The sequence below is a fragment of the Lepidochelys kempii genome, chromosome 6 (assembly GCF_965140285.1).
Source record: "Lepidochelys kempii isolate rLepKem1 chromosome 6, rLepKem1.hap1, whole genome shotgun sequence".
Classification (NCBI taxonomy): domain Eukaryota; kingdom Metazoa; phylum Chordata; order Testudines; family Cheloniidae; genus Lepidochelys; species Lepidochelys kempii.
Window position 1 is genome coordinate 69,084,445 of NC_136385.1, and position 20,976 is coordinate 69,105,420.

Sequence of the window (20,976 nt, forward strand, 5' to 3'; positions counted from 1 at the left end):
GGTTCAGGTTGGGGCTCAGTTTGAGTTCTTGGGACAGAGACAGGTGGCCCTGAGCTGCTAAATTCACACCCAGATCAGATCTTGTCCAACATTTAAGGTGCTTGGTTCTGGAGTGTTGGTTTGGTCCATTACAGAGCAAGAAAGTCTCAAAGTTTGGCTCTGGACCCAAACTTCAACCAAGTTTAAGTGATTGGATCCAAAGCATTGGTTCATCCCCTTCACCAGTCTACTCTGAGGTGTTCGTTTCAAAGATAGCCACAAAGTTTGGATTCTTCCCAACCTTCAGCAATGTTCAGAGCTGAGGTTTTGGCCAGGCCCTTCTCTAATTCTGGGCAAAGGTTCAGGCCGCTTATTTATGCTGAACTTATTCCTCTTATCCCTGTTCCTAATGTGACCAGGATTCAGCCCTGTGGCAGAAATGTTCATATAGGGAGTGTCCCAGCAGCTGTTTCACATTCTGCTGCTGCATCTTGGATGGAGGGAGGGGGAAGGAGAGGCCATGCAGTTCCAGCACAGAATGAAAAGGGAGTGTTTTTTGAACCATAAGGAAAGGTGTAATGAGTTATAATGGGACAGGAGGCACACAAGGCAGCAGCATTGGGCCAGTCATTTCCCATAGCTTCAGTTCACAGCCCACATGCAGCAAAACTCCACCCCATACTCCCAATGCAAGGAGAAATGGGAAATGAACAGAGCTGCTACTGTGACCCTGGTCAGTAGGAGCTTTTAATTCTTACAATAAGACTCAGTGTTAAAAGACAGAACAAATAAGTTTACTGAATCTGTCAGGCATGGCTAGGTATGTCACTGGAATTAACTGAAACTCACACAGTGTCCTGTCCCAGCATGCAGAGTCTGGTTTCTTTGGAGACCTGGGATTATTCAGTGACTGTCCTGACTCTGGTTGTTCCAAAGTCCTGGTCAGGAGCATGGACACATGGTCTTTCCTGAACATTTCAACTGAGGGAGGTATTAGAAAAACAAGTTTTGTTGTGGCTCTTTTCACACAAGACCTGAGTCCTATTTCAGGGTTGCTCACTGTACAGGATTCACTTGGGTAAAGAGAGCCTTGTGCACCTGTTCCACCTCTCCAGCCAGAAGTCAGCAGATTGGTTGGGTTGGGGACATCAAAACTATCTCTCCTAGGAGAATGTCAAGGCCATTTCTCCCTAGATTTTAAGAATGTGAAAAAGTGAAAATGTGAATAGAGAACACTTGACAGATTCTCATATACCGTCGTGCATAATCCTCCACTGGTCTCAGAGGAAGAACTAGGGGCCTGATTCAAGCCCACTGAAGTCCATCTAAAAAAACCCCATGAAGTTCCATTTTCTCATGATCTACATAGTTAGCTTCTCAAGAGAGATCTCCTCATGCTTGTTTTCTCTGTTTCCTCTCCCCTCTACTCTATTATTTTGCCTTGGGAATTTTGTATAACTGGATTCCTGCAGGGACTTTGTAGTTCTAAGGCCCATGGAAGAAACATTAAAGAGTAAACCTTTCTGCCCCAGTATACAGGGATAGTGGGCATTACCAGAACCCATGTGCATATTTTCAATGCATTGTAGTATGTTATTTTATCTGCTATGTGTCAGTGCTAAGAGCAATGAGATTCTCCCCAGACGCAAGACATGGCACCATGGAAGTTTTGCAGCAGCTGTGAAATTCCCAGAACAGCAGCTTCCTCTTTCAAAGCAACTTTGGGAGCATCTAGAAAAAAAGATGCTACTCTAGACAGCCTTACTTTCAGGTGTCTTTTTCTTGACTTGATACTTTCCTGCAGGAAAGGTTTTAGTCTTGATGATAATTATTAAATATCAACACTGTTCTCAATAATATTATAAATTCTGCATCTCAGCCAACTGGGAGCTTGGAACTAATCGTGTGTATTAAGTATTAATATTAAAGGGACAGAGTATTAAAATGACAGGCTAAAAATTATGGTTTAGGTCCATGTCTGTGCTTGAGAAGGAAGAGATGCTTTGGAGGCATTGAACCCATGTAGCAGCTCCTATGTCACCTTTACTTCCTGGGGCTGATGAAGAGAAAAGATGGCTTGACCAAGGCATCCTTGGATTATGACAATCAGTGATTGACTTTTGGAGAAAAAAGTAGGGGGCCCTGAATGTCAAGTGCCTTGATTTTATTTAAACAGCAGTGAGAAGTAAGAGGGCCATTAGACAGAAGTGAGATAGCCACCTTACTACTTTTAGGGGTTTGTTTTCTCCCCCCCCCCCCCGCCCATTCCTCCTAAAATTTGTGCACTGCTGACAATCCCTGGTGGCTGGAATGAGCCTTGTCATGGCTATTGTGGGCACAGTGGGGCAGGGCAGTTCGAAGGAATGAAATGGCATTAATGCTCAAAAGAGGAAGTTTGTTCTGAGAAATATAAGCTGACATAGTAGGAATGGTGCTGGAATGGTGAAGAGATCCCATACTGTCCTCACTACTAAGCAATGTCTCTGAGGAAACCTGGAGGCAGGAACAGCATGTGAGCTGTATTTACTTGCTGACTGTGTTAATGCCGGCAAGCCCGGTGACTCTGGAGCCCTATAGGCCAGAGGCGCTGCTGGATGGGGTTGGCAAATGATACTCATGCAGCTTGAGCATCTTAAATATTGGACTCCTTGCTAAGGAGCCCACACCTGACAATATATCTCATCTAGTCAGGTGTTTGATCCTGCTGTAGCAATGTTCCCTCTAAACTTTCCATATTCAGCCCTTCACTCAAACTCTTGTATCTTGGTGCTGCTCATATGGGGCACATTCTTTTAAACTTGGGTGCCTAAAGCTAGACACCTGATTCCATATTAGGCATCTAAATAAATGTAGGCACCTGACCATTTCCATTTACTTCAAAGGCAGCTGCAGGTGGTAAGCACCTCTCCAAAATCAGGCTAAATCTTTAGATGCCTAAATATGGATTTTAGATGCCAAAGTTGAAGATTTTAGACATGCAAGATCACCTCCTGTATTCTAAGACCCTGCTCCTGAAACTCCTCCAACTCAAACAGGGTGAGTCAGATGCAGAAAGAATCTTTAACATGCGAATTTCCTGGTTTTGATTGGCTGAAGTCAGAACATTATTATTTTAAATACATAGGGGTTTTTTTGTTTTTTTTTAAAAGGTATGTTGTATGCATAAATGGGTGGGTGGGAGGACAAGAAACAGCATGTCTCTCCCTCTCCCCTCCCCTCCCCTCCATGCCCTGTGATGGTGTTCTCATTATGCCAAAGGCAAGCTTAGGAGAAATGCTGGGGATCAGTAATTACATGCTGGCTTGCTGTGGAGGATAATTTCAGTCTTCACAGTTGCCTTGATTTGTCTGGGATACATAGTGACAAACTACCTTTGTTCCTTGTTCCTTGCCTTTGGTTTCAGTCCATCATCTTTTCCTGTTAAATCTCTATTTCACTCCATAGTCCCTTCCATCAGATCTCCCACCAGACCAGCTTGCCCCCTTCCGTCCCTGACCTGTGCTCCACAGAGAGTTCTAGCCATGAAGGAGCAAGAAACCAGCAGTTCTGATCAATGTTCTCTTTATTCCACAGAGGACGATGAAGAACTTGTTCCTCCTGCTCACGCTAACAATGATGCCACTTCCTGCATCTTCAGTAAGTTAAGCACCTTTTCTCAAGAGTGGCTGTTACCAGGGATGGCATGAAACTTGGAGTAGAGGGTTTCAACTTTGGCAGCCAAAGTGTTTGTAGAGAACTTAGGGTAATGGGTGTCCTGTTTGAAAATGACTATATACATGCACTTGAAAAAGTTAATACTTGACTGACATACACTTGATGTTGTATCTGTCCTCCACATCTCCACCAAGGTATTGGGGCCCAGTCACCACACACACTGAGGTATATATGTTAGAAAGTCTATACTGGCAGTTTTAATAGTAAGTCATTGATAGTGATTCTGTGGCTACATGGAACTAGACAATCATGAGGTATGCCACCTAGACCTAATGGTTGTCATCAGTGGAGCTAGAACTGTGAACCTTCTGCTCCAAAACTACAGGCCTCTGCCACTTGAGATAAGGGAGAATCTCTGTTAGTTGTCATAAGGATTGTATGCTCTGCACTTCCAGCCAACAGCAGGGAACTAGATCATCTACACTTGAGCAAGTCTGACTTTCTAGTATCCAATAGAGCAGAGGTGGGCAAACTACAGTCCGTGGGACTGTCCTGCCAGGCCCTTGAGCTCCCGGCTGGGGAGACTAGCCCCCAGCCCCTCCTCTGCAGCCTCACCTCACCTCACCGTGCCACCAGTGCTAAGGCCTGCCGCTCCTGCTGGGCAGCACAGCAGTGTGGCTGGCTCTGGCCAGACAGTGGGACTGTGAGCTCCTGCTGTTCTGAGTGGAGTAGTAAGGTGGCAGGGAGCTGTGGGGAGGGTTTGATAAGGGGCAGAGGATCCCCGGGGGCAGTCAGGGGACAGCAAGCAGTTGGATGGGGTGGACATTCTGAGGGGTGGTGGTCAGGGGACAGGGAGTGGGGGGGTTGAATAGGTGTGGGAGTCCTGGGGGGCCTGTCAGGGGGCGGGGGTGTGGATAGGGGTCGGGGCAGTCAGGACTGGGAGCAGGGAGGGTTGGATAGGGGGCAGAGTCCCAGGGGGGCGGTTAGGGGTGGGGGTTCTGGGAGGGGGTGGTCAGGGGACAAGGAACGAGGGGGTTGGATGAGTCGGAGGTTCTGAGGGGGGCAGTCAGGGGGTGGAAAGTGGGAGGGGGCAGATAGGGGGCAGAGGCCAGGCTGTTTGGGGAGGCACAGCCTTCCCTTCCCGGCCCTCCATACAGTTTTGCAACTGTGATGTGGCCCTTTGGCCAAAAAGTTTGCCCACCCCACAATAGAGGATAGTGGTACACACACATGCTAGTCATTGCATTAGAAGGTCCATGAGGTAGTTGGGTATGCTACACAATCTCTCCTTGCTAGCTGCTAACACAATTGGCTCAAAACCAGCACCCTTGGCCAAAAAAGAGCCAAAAAAGTTCATCCCATGTGAGCAACGCACCACATCGTTCCATGAAACTGTGAAGCGGGAGAATCTCTGGGGGATGGCTTTACGCTGCTCGTCTCTGATATTAGACAATGTGTCCTAAAGTCAGTAACTTCTCTTGAAAGAATGTGTAATGGATGGAAACGGTGGTGCATCTGTAGAGGAGGGAAAGTTTAACAGTCTGTCCTTAAGTGCCTCTGTGGTATGAGAGCCACATTGGATGCTGGAACTGCCCAGCTAAGAAGGTGTGAGGAGATGCTCTTTAAAAGCCGAGAGAGGAATGGAAGCACCAACGCATTCAGATGGGTCATTCCTAGTTCCTTCCATGACAGATTAAAGGCATAACTCCTCATAGTCATAAAGGGAACATCACGCTTAATCTGCCTCACGTGGCATTAAAAATGTCCCTCCCCCATTTGTGATTCCTGCAATCACAGAGATCAGTGAGAATTTGAAAATAACTGAACTGGAAGGTGCACTTAAACATTTTGCTGGAGGCACAGTTTTCCTCTAATGCAAGGTGTTGTGTCTTTAAAATGGTGGAGCTCTGTTACTCCTCTTCTGATGTAGTAGGAGCTAATCTCAGAGCAGCCCTGCTGCTGAGGCAGGAACAGTTGTTTTGTGTTCACTGTCAAACAAGTCACATGCAGAATAGGAGTCAGGTGAGATGGTTGTATTTGTATAAAGGTAATTCACCCTTCAGCCTTGCCAGAGTAGCATGGACCTCTGAAGTCAACAGTACTCCAAAAGGGGCTTAAAGGACTGTCCAGTGACATGGCAGCATGAAAAAAAAACTAACCATCATCTGTGGGCTTCATTGTAGACACAGTAACTTTTCTGTTGTAAATCGTTCTCAACCTTTTGCCTAGAAATACAGACAGAAGTTTTTCTGATGAATCAGAGCATAGGCAACTGTCATTGCTGGAGGCTATTGACATTTTGTGTTATACAAATGCACAATGTTCTGTCAAGGGTTGAGTAACAAACCAGGGCCCTTGGACAAAAACATCTGGCTAAATACCTCTAATCACTACTGTCAAGCACATATCTTCCATTGGGCCATAAAACCACTAATATCAGGTTACTGCTAATGTTTCTTCTTCTATAGAAGCCCCAGGTCAAAAGTCCATGCTGTACCAGCTGACACTGGGTTTTTGCTATTCTAAAAGAGCCCAAATTTAGAACATTTCCTGGTAGGTGCCAGAAGGATAGAACTTTAGGAGTTACCTTCACATTTGCTGGAAATCTAAACCCAGGAAATGAATTAAAAGCTCTCTATATGTAGTCTTTTAGAAGGGGCTAGCTAACAGAAGGTAGCTCCCCAAAACACTAGCATACTTTTGCTGCTATATAATTTAATAATAATAATAAATATTTTACCTCTTGAAACCTATTTTCATGCTTCACATATGTCATAAGTGACATGTGTGTCCCTACCTAGTCTCAAATCCAACATGTCCATATTATTGGCCAGTCTTTGCTCAGAATAAATGTAGGTTTGAAAGAGATGGGGTACTGCAGTGCAGGACTGAGATATATTGACAAAACTCTGAGAGGAGCCAGAGCTGGAATAGCAGGGGCATTGGAGGGTCAGCTTGATAGGAACTTACAGAGTTACTATCGCTGCCTCGTGGGCAATGTGCTCAGATCGAAAACATAGTTGAGGTGTCAAGTCAGTAAAGAGGTCCATTCCCAAAGCTGTGTAGGGATTGAATAATAGGGATGATGCAGCTGAGTTGGAGGGGCTCTGGGAGAGCTATATGTGAGAGGCTTGTGCTGTGCCTTCCTACACTGTACAGTATTTGCCTTTAATTCTTTCATGGACAATAAAATTAATCAAATAAATTCCCCTGCCTCCCACACCAGTGCCTGAAAAAGAATCTACATGCCCTGCCCTGCTCCCACAGTGTCATTGGCTGAATGCTATGATTCCCAAGCTGAATGGGTACATGGACAGGCTAGCATATGACAGCAACCCACTTATGGCTTCATGGATTAACAGTATGAGGAGAAGCGCATAAGGAGGATGTGTGCAGGGGTGCTGAAAAGGATGTATGCGGACACAGGGATTTTGCTTCCTCCCCACCCCCACCACCGGCTTTTTAGTAGCTGTGAATGTTGTGGAAAATCCAGCTGTCTCAGCTCTGAGAACAGCGAGTGGAGATTGATGAATCACATCATGGGTCTGAATCTGCTCCCACTGAAGTCAATGGGAGTTTGAACGCTGACATGACTGAGAGTAGGAGTGAGCCCAGTGCGTTCCAAAATTGAGCATGTGCCCACACAAATCTACAAAACTTTCTACAAAAATTACAGTCTGCTGGCTTCTGAAATTCCCGGGTATCATTGGGTGGGAGGGGAATTTGGGAAGAAGACCTTCTGACAATGAACCGCGTGCCCTAAAGGATGTGTGCTGCCTGGCTACACTGATTGGGACCACTTCCATGTGATGACATTGCCTCAAAACAGACTGCCTTCAGTGGAGGTGGCTCGAGAGCATGGACTTGGAAACGATACAAATTAATAATGATAATGCAAATATAGAAATCAACTTGGTGTGAGCTGCAGGCAGGGGTGTGTGTTTACATGTGTGTGCCTGCTTGTGAACAGCACTCCTTTAATTTGTTTGAAGGGTGTGTCCTAGTGGCTGGTCTTTTCCTTCTCTTCTCCCTTTTCATGTTCCTGGTTTTAGTCTGAAGAAGGCAAACTTTTTTATTTTAATGACATCAACTGTCAGACCAGGGAAGGCAGCAGATAACTGAGTGGTGAGGTGCTGGCATAGGCGACAACTGAGAATTTTGTCTGGGTCCAGCCTCAGCAGGGTATCTGAGATTCATGGCCAGAGTGAGCTGCAGCCTGCAATAGCTAGCAGAAGGTAGCTCCCCAGATGAACTGTCTGCCTGCAGCACCAGCTGGCTGATATGAGTTTCTCTCCCAGTGCTCCATCCTCAGCAGCACCTGCTGTCCCAGGCTTTGCCTCCCCTCCTTGCCAGCCAGAACATGCTGGTACCAAGCAGAACTGGCAGGATCTCTCCCTCCTCTTCCCAACACATGAGGGACTCCAGGTTCCATAGAGGGGACCCAGGGAGGAGACCAGCCCAGTTGCCAGCATCTCCTCTGTTGTTGTTTGTATTAGTAGTGCCTAGGTGCAGGATACAGGCTCATTGTGCTAGATGCTGTACAGACAAGTAACAAAGACGACAGTCCCTGCCTCCTAGAGCTTATGCTCTAGGTGTCAGACAAGACAAGACAGATGGACAACACAGACAAAGGCCTCAGTGTAGACAAGCCCTAACGCTGCTTCTATTCTAGGAAAGTTGGGATCAATGGTAGTGATGGTGGAGGCTAGGATTGAGGCGTTTTTTATCACTGAGACTCAGAGCAGGGGGAGATAACACAACAGTAAAACTGCTCAAGCTCTGTCTACAGAACAGCTTCCACCACTTCTATTGCATGTGGAGCTGTGCCACGGGAGACTAGAGTGAATTTTCCTGCTGTAGATAAAGCCTCAGATGACAGCCACTTTCTCGAGTTCTTGCACATGAGTCATCCTTCCCTCTTGGCTATGCAGATTTTGATTATCATGCTGAGGTTTGTCTAGCACATAATGGGCCTGATTTCTAGCCGGGCCTTGTCCTGGCTTCCATTTTTGCAAGTGTAATTTTGTGCCTGAAAATAACTGTACCCTGCATGTTTTGCATCTTTTGGGCCAGATTACAAATCCCTTACCCATGCTGGTGGCAATCCCAATCATCAAAGCGGTCCCTTTGAAGTCACTCAGGCTATTTCAGTATGTAACTGCTCATCATTGTAAGGGGTATACGATCTGGCCGTTCAGGTAGTTAGAGGATGTCTAATTACTCATATTTGCCCCCACTCTGAATTGCAACAGGAGGCTGTTTTGAAGTCTGGCTGAAAATCCTGCCCAGTGTATATTAATCTGGAGACTCCTACCTTCCACTGGTATCTCTAGATTTACACCTACGTGCATAGGTTAATGTGATGTTCTTTAATCTGGTGCTCACTACTTCTATACCATTTAGTGTTTCCTCTCCTGCTGCCACCACCTTGTTCACTCTACCTTGTTTTAGTTGTTCCTGTTTTGTTTGAGTGCATTTCCTTGATGACTTTTATATTATTCATAATAATGATACTTAGCACTTTTTTCCTTTAAAGCTCTTTACAAACATGTTGTGTCTCCGAGGCAAGAATAATAAGGAGTTAAGACAGAATTACTGGAAATGATTGCCTGGGTCCAGCCTCAGCAGAGTGTCTGAGACTCATGGCCAGAATGAGCAGAGATTTAGCTGTTGTCTGAAATACATACAGGCAGGCAGCACTAGGTTTCAGAGTGGTAGCCATGTTAGTCTGTATCATCAAAAACAACGAGGAGTTCTTGTGGCACCTTAGAGACTAACAAATTTATTTGGGCATAAGCTTTTGTGGGCATAAGCTTTCATCAGATGCATGAAGTGGAAAATACAGTAGAGAGGTATAAATACACACCATACGAAAAGATGGGAGTTAACTTACCAAATGTGAGGAGGGGTGTTAGCGAGCCAATTAAATTAAGGTGGAAGTGGGCTATTCTCAACAGTTGACAAGAAGGGAGGAAAATCACTTTTGTCATGGTAATGAGTTCAATGTAATCAAGGTGGCCCATTTCAAATAGTTGACAAGAAGGTGTGAGTATCAGCAGGGGGAAAATTAGTTTTTGTAGTGACCCATCCACTTGGTCTTTATTCAGGCCTAATACGATGGTGTCCAATTTGCAAATTAATTCCAGTTCTGCAGTTTCTCGTTGGAGTCTGTTTTTGAAATTTTGTTGTTGAAGAATTGCCACTTTTAAGTCTGTTATTGAGTGTCCAGGGCGATGGAAGTGTTTTCCTACTGGTTTTTGAATGTTATAATTCTTGATGTCAGATTTGTGTCCATTTATTTTTTTGCGTAGAGACTGTCCGGTTTGGCCAATGTACATGGCAGAGGGGCATTGCTGGCACATGATGGCATTTATCACATTGGTAGATGTGCAGGTGAACGAGCCCCTGATGGTGTGGCTGATGTGGTTAGGTTCTATGATGGTGTCCCTTGAATAGATATGCAGACAGAGTTGGCACCGGGGTTTGTTGCAGGGATAGGTTCCTGAGTTAGTGTTTTTGTTGTGTGGTGTGTAGTTGCTGGTGAGTATTTGCTTCAGGTTGGGGGGGCTGTCTGTAAGCGAGGACTGGCCTGTCTCCCAAGGTCTGTGAGAGTGAGGGATCATCCTTCAGGATAGGTTGCAGATCCTTGATGATGCGCTGGAGAGGTTTTAGTAGGGGGCTGTAGTTGACGTCTTGTGGAGGTTCTGTTACTTTCTTTGTTGGGCCTGTCCTGTAGTAGGTGACTTCTGGGTACCCGTCTGGCTCTGTCAATCTGTTTCTTCACTTCCTGCCTGCAGCACCAGCTTCCTGCAGTACTCTGTGTTGAGGGTTTTTCTTTTATATAGAACATCCATTTATTTCTGATTTGCTTTGTTACACCAATAGCCTAAAATGAGTTGTATATCCCAAATCAATCCATCTGCCCAGATATCAATATCCAGATAACTGCACTTGTCATGTTTCTACAGGATAGGCCTGTGAGACGCTGAGCACCATCAACTCCCCTTCAAGTCGATGGGAGTTGAGGGATCAGCACCTTGAAGGATTGGGCCTTCAGTCACTCAGGAAAGTGACATACAGATTATTATTACTTAGATGATCATAATACACCACAGACGCTAGGATTTTTCCACATGTGGAGGAAGACCTTGTCCAAGACCATTAACACCATTTTTTCTCATTGATGACTTCTTTGTTTCTCAGCAACTTATTATGCAAACACAGCAAAGTCACATTCCTTGCTGAGGACTCCATGCACGGCAAGAGTGGACTGTCACAGTGAATCCATTATGAAACAAACTGAGATCAACCTGCAGAATGAGAACATTTTTGTGTGTGTTGAAATAACTGTTTCCCCCAACCCCACAATCACATTTCTCAACAATGGCCAAATGGAAACATTTGCCCTTGATTAGACTTCAAGTGTACATCAATACAAAGATAAACTTGATGCCATTAAACAGACTTAGCAAATAAAAGCATGGAAAGTTATCTAAGCCCTGATCTACACTAGGACTTTAGGTCGAATTTAGCAGCTTTAAATCGATGTAAACCTGCACCCGTCCACACGATGAAGCCCTTTATTTCGACTTAAAGGGCTCTTAAAATCGATTTCCTTACTCCACCCCTGACAAGTGGATTAGCGCTTAAATCGGCCTTGCCGGCTCGAACTTGGGGTACTGTGGACACAATTCGACGGTATTGGCCTCCGGGAGCTATCCCAGAGTGCTCCATTGTGACCGCTATGGACAGCACTCTCAACTCAGATGGACTGGCCAGGTAGACAGGAAAAGAACCGCGAACTTTTGAATCTCATTTCCTGTTTGGCCAGCGTGGCAAGCTGCAGGTGACCATGCAGAGCTCATCAGCACAGGTGACCATGATGGAGTCCCAGAATCGCAAAAGAGCTCCAGCATGGACCGAACAGGAGGTACGGGATCTGATCGCTGTATGGGGAGAGGAATCCGTGCTATCAGAACTCCGTTCCAGTTTTTGAAATGCCAAAACCTTTGTCAAAATCTCCCAGGGCATGAAGGACAGAGGCCATAACAAGGACCCAAAGCAGTGCCGCATGAAACTGAAGGAACTGAGGCAAGCCTACCAGAAAACCAGAGAGGCGAACAGCCGCTCTGGGTCAGAGCCCCAAACATGCCGCTTCTATGATGAGCTGCATGCCATTTTAGGGGGTTCAGCCACCACTACCCCAGTCGTGTTGTTTGACTCCTTCAATGGAGATGGAGGCAATACGGAAGCAGGTTTTGGGGACGAAGAAGATGATGATGATGATGATGAGGTTGTAGATAGCTCACAGCAAGCAAGTGGAGAAACCGGTTTTCCCGACAGCCAGGAACTGTTTCTCACCCTAGACCTGGAGCCAGTACCCCCCGAACCCACCCAAGGCTGCCTTCTGGACCCAGCAGGAGGAGAAGGGACCTCCGGTGAGTGTACCTCTTAAAATACTATACATGGTTTAAAAGCAAGCATGTGAAAGGATTACTTTGCCCTGGCATTCGAGGTTCTCCTGGATGTACTCCCAAAGCCTTTGCAAAAAAAAAAAAAGCCTTATTGCGTCCTTCATGGTAGGACACTTTACCACTCCAGGCCAGTAACACGTACTTGGGAATCATTGTACAACAAAGCATTGCAATGTATGTTTGCTGGCGTTCAAACAACATCCGTTCTTTATCTCTCTGTGTTATCCTCAGGAGAGTGAGATATAATTCATGGTCACCTGGTTGAAATAGAGTGCTTTTCTTCAGGGGACACTCAGAGGAGCCCATTCCTGCTGGGCTGTTTGCCTGTGGCTAAACAGAAATGTTCCCCGCTGTTAGCCACAGGGAGGGGGGAGGGTTGAGGGGGTAGCCACGCGGTGGGGTGAGGCAAAATGCGACCTTGTAACGAAAGCACATGTGCTATGTATGTAATGTTAACAGCAAGGTTTACCCTGAAAGAGTGTAGCCACTGTTTTATAAAACGTGTCTTTTTAAATACCGCTGTCCCTTTTTTTTTCTCCACCAGCTGCATGTGTTTCAATGATCACAAGATCTTCTCTTTCCCAGAGGATAGTGAAGCTTAGAAAGAAAAAAAAAACGCACTCGCGATGAAATGTTCTCTGAGCTCATGCTGTCCTCCCACACTGACAGAGCACAGACGAATGCGTGGAGGCAAATAATGTCAGAGTGCAGGAAAGCACAAAATGACCGGGAGGAAAGGTGGCAGGCTGAAGAGAGTAAGTGGCGGGCTGAAGACAGGGCTGAAGCTCAAATGTGGCGGCAGCATGATGAGAGGAGGCAGGATTCAATGCTGAGGCTGCTGGAGGACCAAACCAGTATGCTCCAGTGTATGGTTGAGCTGCAGCAAAGGCAGCTGGAGTACAGACTGCCACTACAGCCCCTGTGTAACCAACCGCCCTCCTCCCCAAGTTCCATAGCCTCCACACCCAGACGCCCAAGAACGCGGTGGGGGGGCCACTGGCCAACCAGCCACTCCGCCACAGAGGATTGCCCAAAAAAAAGAAGGCTGTCATTCAATAAATTTTAAAGTTGTAAACTTTTAAAGTGCTTTGTGGCATTTTCCTTCCCTCCTCCACCACCCCTCCTGGGCTACCTTGGTAGTCATCCCCCTATTTGTGTGATAAATGAATAAAGAATGCATGAATGTGAAGCAACAATGATTTTATTGCCTCTGCAAGCGGTGATTGAAGGGAGGAGGGGAGGGTGGTTAGCTTACAGGGAAGTAGAGTGAACCAAGGGGCGGGGGGTTTCATCAAGGAGAAACAAACAGAACTTTCACACCGTAGCCAGGCCAGTCATGAAACTGGTTTTCAAAGCTTCTCTGATGCGTACCGCACCCTCCTGTGCTCTTCTAACCGCCCTGGTGTCTGGCCGCGCGTAACCAGCAGCCAGGCGATTTGCCTCAACCTCCCACCCTGCCATAAACGTCTCCCCCTTACTCTCACAGATATTGTGGAGCAAGCAGTAATAACAATGGGAATATTGGTTTCGCTGAGGTATAAGCGAGTCAGTAAACTGCGCCAGCGCGCCTTTAAATGTCCAAATGCACATTCTACCACCATTCTGCACTTGCTCAGCCTGTAGTTGAACAGCTCCTGACTACTGTCCAGGCTGCCTGTGTACGGCTTCATGAGCCATGGCATTAAGGGGTAGGCTGGGTCCCTAAGGATACATATAGGCATTTCAACATCCCCAACAGTTATTTTCTGGTCTGGGAATAAAGTCCCTTCCTGCAGCTTTTGAAACAGACCAGAGTTCCTGAAGATGCGAGCGTCATGTACCTTTCCTGGCCATCCCACGTTGATGTTGGTGAAACGTCCCTTGTGATCCACCAGAGCTTGCAGCACTATTGAAAAGTACCCCTTGCAGTTTATGTACTCAGCGGCTTGGTGCTCCGGTGCCAAGATAGGGATATGGGTTCCGTCTATGGCCCCACCACAGTTAGGGAATCCCATTGCAGCAAAGCCATCCACTATGACCTGCACATTTCCCAGGGTCGTTACCCTTGATATCAGCAGATCTTTGATTGCGTGGGCTACTTGCATCACAGCAGCCCCAACGGTAGATTTGCCCACTCCAAATTGATTCCCAACTGACCGGTAGCTGTCTGGCGTTGCAAGCTTCCACAGGGCTATCGCCACTCACTTCTCAACTGTGAGGGCTGCTCTCATCTTGGTATTCATGCGCCTCAGGGCAGGGGAAAGCAAGTCACAAAGTTCCATGAAAGTGCCCTTACGCATGCGAAAGTTTCGCAGCCACTGGGAATTGTCCCAGACCTGCAACACTACGCGGTCCCACCAATCTGTGCTTGTTTCCCGAGCCCAGAATCGGCGTTCCACAGCATGAACCTGCCCCATTAGCACCATGATGCATGCATTGGCAGGGCCCATGCTTTCAGAGAAATCTGTGTCCATGTCCTGATCACTCACGTGACTGCGCTGATGTCGCCTCCTCGCCCGGTATCGCTTTGCCAGGTTCTGGTGCTGCATATACTGCTGGATAATGCGTGTGGTGTTTAATGTGCTCCTAATTGCCAAAGTGAGCTGAGTGGCCTCCATGCTTGCCTTGGTATGGCGTCCGCACAGAAAAAAGGCACGGAACGATTGTCTGCCGTTGCTCTGACGGAGGGAGGGGCGACTGACGACACGGCTTACAGGGTTGGCTTCAGGGAGCTAAAATCAACAAAGGGGGTGTCTTTACATCAAGGAGTATTTCAGGCAGGACTTCACGGAGGGTTCCAATAAGAAATGGTTAGTTATTGTTCTTATTGGAACAAGGAGGTTAGCCTGGCCTCTGATACATGGCTAGATTTACCTCGCTGCACCTTCTCTATGAGTGACTGCAGTGTGACCTAGAGGAATGAGTCCCCTAGATGGGGGAGGAGGCAAATGAGTACAAAACAAATCTGGTCTATTTCTTGTTTTGATCCACTCCATCTGTCTTTTACATCTTTGCCTGGCAGCAGACGGTGCAGAAGGACTGCATGCCATCCACATCTCATGGCTGCTCGGCAGAAGATGGTGCAGTAGGACTGCTAGCCATCCTCATCTCTTGCCTGCCCGGCAGAAGATGATGCAATAGGACTGCTAGCAATCCGTATCGCCTGCCTGCTCACCATAAGACGGTTCAGTAGGACTGACTGCAGGACTAAAGAGAATGACCTGGTCAAGTCACTCCAAATTTAGTCCCTGTGCCCATGTCTGCCCAGGCGCTCCCAGCCGACGTGGCCAGAAGCACCTCGGACACGACAAGAACAGCTACCAGTCGTACTGCACCGTCTGCTGCCAGAAGGCAATGGGTTGCTGCTACTGTGTAGCAATGCCGTACCGCGTCTGCCAGCACCCAGGAGACATACGGTGACCTGAGCGGGCTCCATGCTTGCCGTGGTATGGCGTCTGCACAGGTAACTCAGGAAAAAAGGCGCAAAACGATTGTCTGCCCTTGCTTTCACGGAGGGAGGGAGGGAAGGGGGGCCTGACGATATGTACCCAGAACCACCCGCGACAATGTTTTAGCCCCATCAGGCATTGGGATCTCAACCCAGAATTCCAATGGGCAGCGGAGACTGCGGGAACTGTGGGATAGCTATCCACAGTGCAACGCTCCGGAAGTCAACTCTAGCCTCGGTACTATGGAAGCACTCCGCCGAGTTAATGCACTTAATGCATTAGAGCATTCTCTGTGGGGACACACACACTTGAATATATAAAACTGATTTCTAAAAAACCGACTTCTATAAATTCGACCTTATTCCGTAGTGTAGACATACCCTTTGAAATACAAAGTACTGTAAGATCAAACTGGATATGAGAAATGACCTATGCAGTCTCTGGGTGTGATCGTAGTTTTATGCTACAAATGTTCTACGTGACTTGACAATGAGACATAGGGAACCAAGTCCACTTTAATCTTTTATCACTGAAGTGGATAGCCATACCTTCTCTTCCAGCAGGTAACATTGTGCAGACTCTTGTAGCTAATCCTCCAGTGGGAAGGCACTTTTCATCATCTCTTTTTTTGGAAATAAGCTTGTGCACCCAAATAAGCAAGGTTTGTACCAGATCAACTTAGAGTCTAACAATTGGATTATTGGGTTCAGTAAGCCCCAGACATGCTAACTGTGGCTCAAGTAACAGATTTTTTCTGAGGAATTTCCAAGGAGTTTTGAACAGCAGCTCACAATATAAAGTTGCCAACTTAGTGGAGAACAGGGCTGATTAAATACAGCGCCCAGTGCAGTTCTTTGGGAAACTTCTCAAGGGTCTGAATCAAAGCTCTTTGAAGCCAATGAAAACCTTTCAAGTGACATGGATTGGACCCTAAATGCTAAAAAATAAGACCTAAGAATGTAAGTTCCTCCTTAGCCATAAAGTGATGCTATAATTATAAAATCGCTGTGTCTCCAACAGGAATTTTATGCCTGATACCTACCAGTGCTGTCTCTGTTTGCAATCCGTAGTGTAGTTGTAGCCATGTCACTCCCAGGACATTAGAGAGACAAGGTGGGTGAGGTAATCTCTTTTACTGAACCAATTTCTGTTGGTGAGAGAGACAAGCTTTCTGTGAAGTTTTCAGAGAAGAGTTCTATGTGTGGCTCGAAAGCTTTCCTCTCCTACCAGCAGGAGTTGGTTCAATAAAAGATATTACCTCACCCACCTTATCTGTCTGAAATACACAGAGTAAGTAAATCTCTCTTTACTTATCTACTTATCTGTCTCTCGTCTCCCTGAGCAGCTGAGAAATCTCCAAAAGGTCAACACCACACAGGTACTGCCAACATTCTCTACCCGTCCCCGTTGGGTTTCATACCTCCTCCCCACAGTACCTTGTTCTATAAATTCTGTTTGTATCCTGATTGGTTCATGGGCTCCTTAGAGCACTGTGTGTATTGGAATTGCTCTCAGAGGCAGGGTGAGTACCAATCCTCACGCGAGCTGGAGGCATCCCTTTTACACTGCTAACTGGTTACTCTAGACACAGTTGTCTTTATAAGCAGAAGATGACACAAATCAGGCCAGCAACACCCTAACCTAGGAGTTACAAATGTTACACTAAACTTAGAAATGACCTTTAAAAGATCCACTTGGTTCAGAGCACAGCAGTGGGGGTGCTAGCCCATTAGGGGCCATAAACAGGAATATTTTGCCTCCCCTCCCCCGCACTAAAACATAATAAAAATCTAATAGGTGGCCCCTTGAGCTGCTCAGGGCCCTAAAGCAATTGCTTAGTCTGCTTATGCCTAGTGCTGGCTCTGGAGCACAGCAGCCCATTTACTCTGCCACAGACCACGGAGAGCATGTCACCCCAATATCCCATTCTCCTGAGTAATCTGACTCTTTAAAATCCTCCATGTCCTTGGAGTACAAGACGTCCAAGCAGAGGAGACAGTTGGCAAGGGGGCATAGGTCATTCTACTGCTTTAACCCAATGGACAGCTGCCCAACAAGGAGAGCTAACCAGGGCTTGTATTTCTGATGCCTTTATGTATCAGACAGGGCAGTTCTGTACCCTGTATTGCTTTCTCTGGCATGTTAAAACATGCTCTCCTAGGCACACCCATTGCAAATTAGAGAACTCTGTGGATGTGTGTTGCTGAAGGCAGGAAAATGGAGCTGGGTGGTACACTAATAATGAACTTTGTGGATTCTGCTCGAGGGTCCAGCAGGGACAGGGGTTTAGTCATCGTGGCTGACAATAGATGAAAGCATACCAGAGGCTGAGCAGAGCAAAGGAAGGCTGTTGGGACAAAAACTGGATAATGGCATCTAGAAACAGCTCATTATAAGGATCCTATAATAATAGATTTCGTATTTGTCATAAATACACAGACCTATAAAATGTCTCTATATTTACGCAAGTCTGTACACATGCACACAAAACAAGCCCAGTGTATTGTTTTGAGTGTATGAGAACAGTGAGCTCAGAATGGGTGACTCCCCTGTCGCTGTACTGCTCAGCAAGGGCTCTTTTGCTGAGATATCCTTTTTGCGCTGTGGCTAAACGAAGTAGTGTTGAGTCGGTGGTTGCTCCTGGGCTCTGCAGGCCCATAAACCTTAATGTAAAGCGCCCCTGGGGATGTCCATTTGTGTACAGAGAAGAAAGAACAATAATACACTTATAGCAGAAAAGCCTGAATATTTATCGCACAGGGCCATGTGCTAAGGGAGGGCTTGAGGGCAGCTGCTGCCTTTCTACCCCCGTCCCAGTTATCTGATTCTCAGCTGCCTTGCGTCAGGATTTGATCTAGATGTTTTCTTCCTCTTTCTGCTGACTGAAAGCTCCTTTGTTTCCAGAGTGAATTAATGCTGCTTCTGAATCAGCCAGCTGGTAGAGAGGAGAAACACTGCAGAGCAACAGAACTGTAGCATGTTTTATTCATCCGTGTATACGGCAGAGGAGGTAGGAGGAGAGAGAAGGAGTATACAGACTGATACCAGTTCAGAGGACAGGATTAGGGGTCTGGAGGATCATTTAAAAGATTGAGAGGCCCTAAACTCCACAGATGGGACCATTCCTAAAGTGGCGAGGTGGGAAGGAGAGACAGACATCCAGCAGGTTATTTCTGATGGAGGGGAAATGCACGAATGAGTGAGACAGACTGGTGAATAAGAGATCAGCTTTGGACCCTATGCACCAGCAATGGGTGGTCTGGCCAGGGAGATATTGACTAGAAGGGGAAAAGTGCGTGGAAGTGCCTGTAATGCAGAGAGAGCAGTTTCACTGAGTCAGGCATGCTGTAGCTGGGAAGAGAGAGATGGTCAGCACCAAGGGATTCATCTCAAGGGATTTGGATTGTAGACTTGTAGTGGAAGAGGTTGAAGAGGGTTGTAAATAGCTTGTATGACGCAAACAGGACAGCAAAGTGCAAGGAGAAGGAACGACTTCTTCCAGTGCATCCTTACAAATGCTAGGGCATCACAGGAAATAGGTAGGAAGAACTCAAGGGGATGCTGCAGCAAGACAATCATGAGTGTGATTTGGTAACAGTTACAGGAATATAGTGGGATGATTCCTGTGACAGTTGTATCAGCAAAGGGAGAAATATTCTGTACAGGAGGGAAAGAGGAGGAGAGACAGCTACGGGTGTTGCACCAAGGACTCGTATACGAACAGGGAAATATAGGTAGAAAATAAAAAAAGCCATCTCCAGGAGACAAGGGGGAATTTACACACCCAGTTTTCTGGGGAAGGACTAATTTGATAGTTTACAAGGGCCGGGTCAAGCTATGGCTGGGTCAACAGTTGTACTGGAGATCTGAAACAACTGTCTTAGGATCAGCCTGATCCGACCCAACCCAACAGCTATTCTGTTACAACATAAAATCACAATGAGTGATGTCATCATGCTGAGATGCCAGCCTGCAACAGCTTGTTCTTCAGCAGGAGACCATTCCCAGAGTGCGACTGGAAGAAGATGTCTGGGTGCAGGGGAATGCCAGCTTTATCAAGAACACACATGCCTTCATTGCACAGGTGTTGCAGTGGCAGTTAACACACAGGGGGTTAATAGCCTTTTGCTGCTCTTTTCTGCAAGGCTGTAAATAGTCTAAGATTTGACTATTATATGTGTTCATATTTAAAGTACCAAGGAATGTTTAGGGAAGCTCTGGATATATTCCCAAAGACACCGTCACCTTTTCACCCCTCCTTTCCTGAGCAGTACCCAATATAGCTTGGATGCAGTCCAGGCTCTGGGCCCTTGAGAGTGATGTAACCATTAGCAGAAGGCATCCTGGATTCATAAATCCTGCCAAATAAACTCAGTTGCTTTTTGGATAGAATTATAACATTTAAAAGGCAAAAGAAATGGAGGGGTTGTAAAGACAGCTCCTGACTCCTGTTGCAACCTTTTATACCTGTCTCAGCTCCATCGTCCTCTCGGTAGCAACATTGGTTCACTGGCCAAGCAGCACGCTTAGCCCCTCTCAACCACAGGATTTTCAAACAGAGCCCTATGGACACAGACACACAACCCTAGTTACAAACCTTATTTTCAATTACCATTCGAAATCCAGAATGTATTATTGCTCCAGGACTCCCATCTCTCCATGGGGTGCACTGTTTTCCCCCTTTCTTCCTTCCAATTAATCTCATAGTAAGTAATCTCCTTGCATACCTGCAATCATTATTCCTTCTCAGAATATCTCCCTCCTTCCCGAGTTCCACATACTTCTCTGTACAGATCATGCTGACTGTGATGAGCCAGGTTTCCCCCAGCTACATTATTTTATACCCTTCTGGGGCGATGTTCTCTTACTGGTAGCATTGTGCTTAGTAACAATATCTTATCTTAGTCTAAAGTACCTCTGTGGGTTCCCTTGACACCATACCTCAGTTATACCATCTACAATACAAAAATGATTAGGGCTATCAGTGCTGATGCGCACAGCAAGGATAGTCAGGAAAAAATGTCTCTCCCTGGAATCTTATTGCAGACAGCTGCATTGTGGGTGTTTTATGCCTTTCTCTTAAGAATCGGGCCTTGAGACAGGATAAAGGAGTAGATGGCACCATTGATCTGTCTGGGATGGTGATGCCTATGTCAGCATATCTTTTTGTCTAATCTGGGAAGTAGTGCTTTGTGTCTAAAGCAGGGTTTCTCAAATTTCATTGCACCACGACCCCCTTCTGACAACAAAAATTACTATACGACCCTAGGAATGGGGACTGAAGACCAAACTCTTCTACCCCAGGCCGGGGGGCCAAAGTTGAAGCCTGAGCCCTGCCCCCTGGGTTGGGAGGGCGAAACCAAAGCTTGAGGGCATCTGCCCTGGGCGGGTGAGGGCTGTAACCTGAGCCCCACCACCCAGGGCTGAAGCCCTCAGGTTTC

At 46.6% G+C, this 20,976-nt stretch overlaps 1 protein-coding gene across 1 annotated transcript in view; it reads left to right on the forward strand.

Annotated features, from left to right (window-relative positions):
• The window catches only part of PAPLN (papilin, proteoglycan like sulfated glycoprotein), a 73,635-nt gene that overhangs the window by 9,244 nt on the left and 43,415 nt on the right, over positions 1 to 20,976 (forward strand). The window contains exon 2 of the mRNA XM_073348537.2: positions 3,553 to 3,615. Coding sequence (XP_073204638.2) covers positions 3,553 to 3,615 — 63 coding nt within the window. The remainder of the gene's footprint in view (positions 1 to 3,552; positions 3,616 to 20,976) is intronic.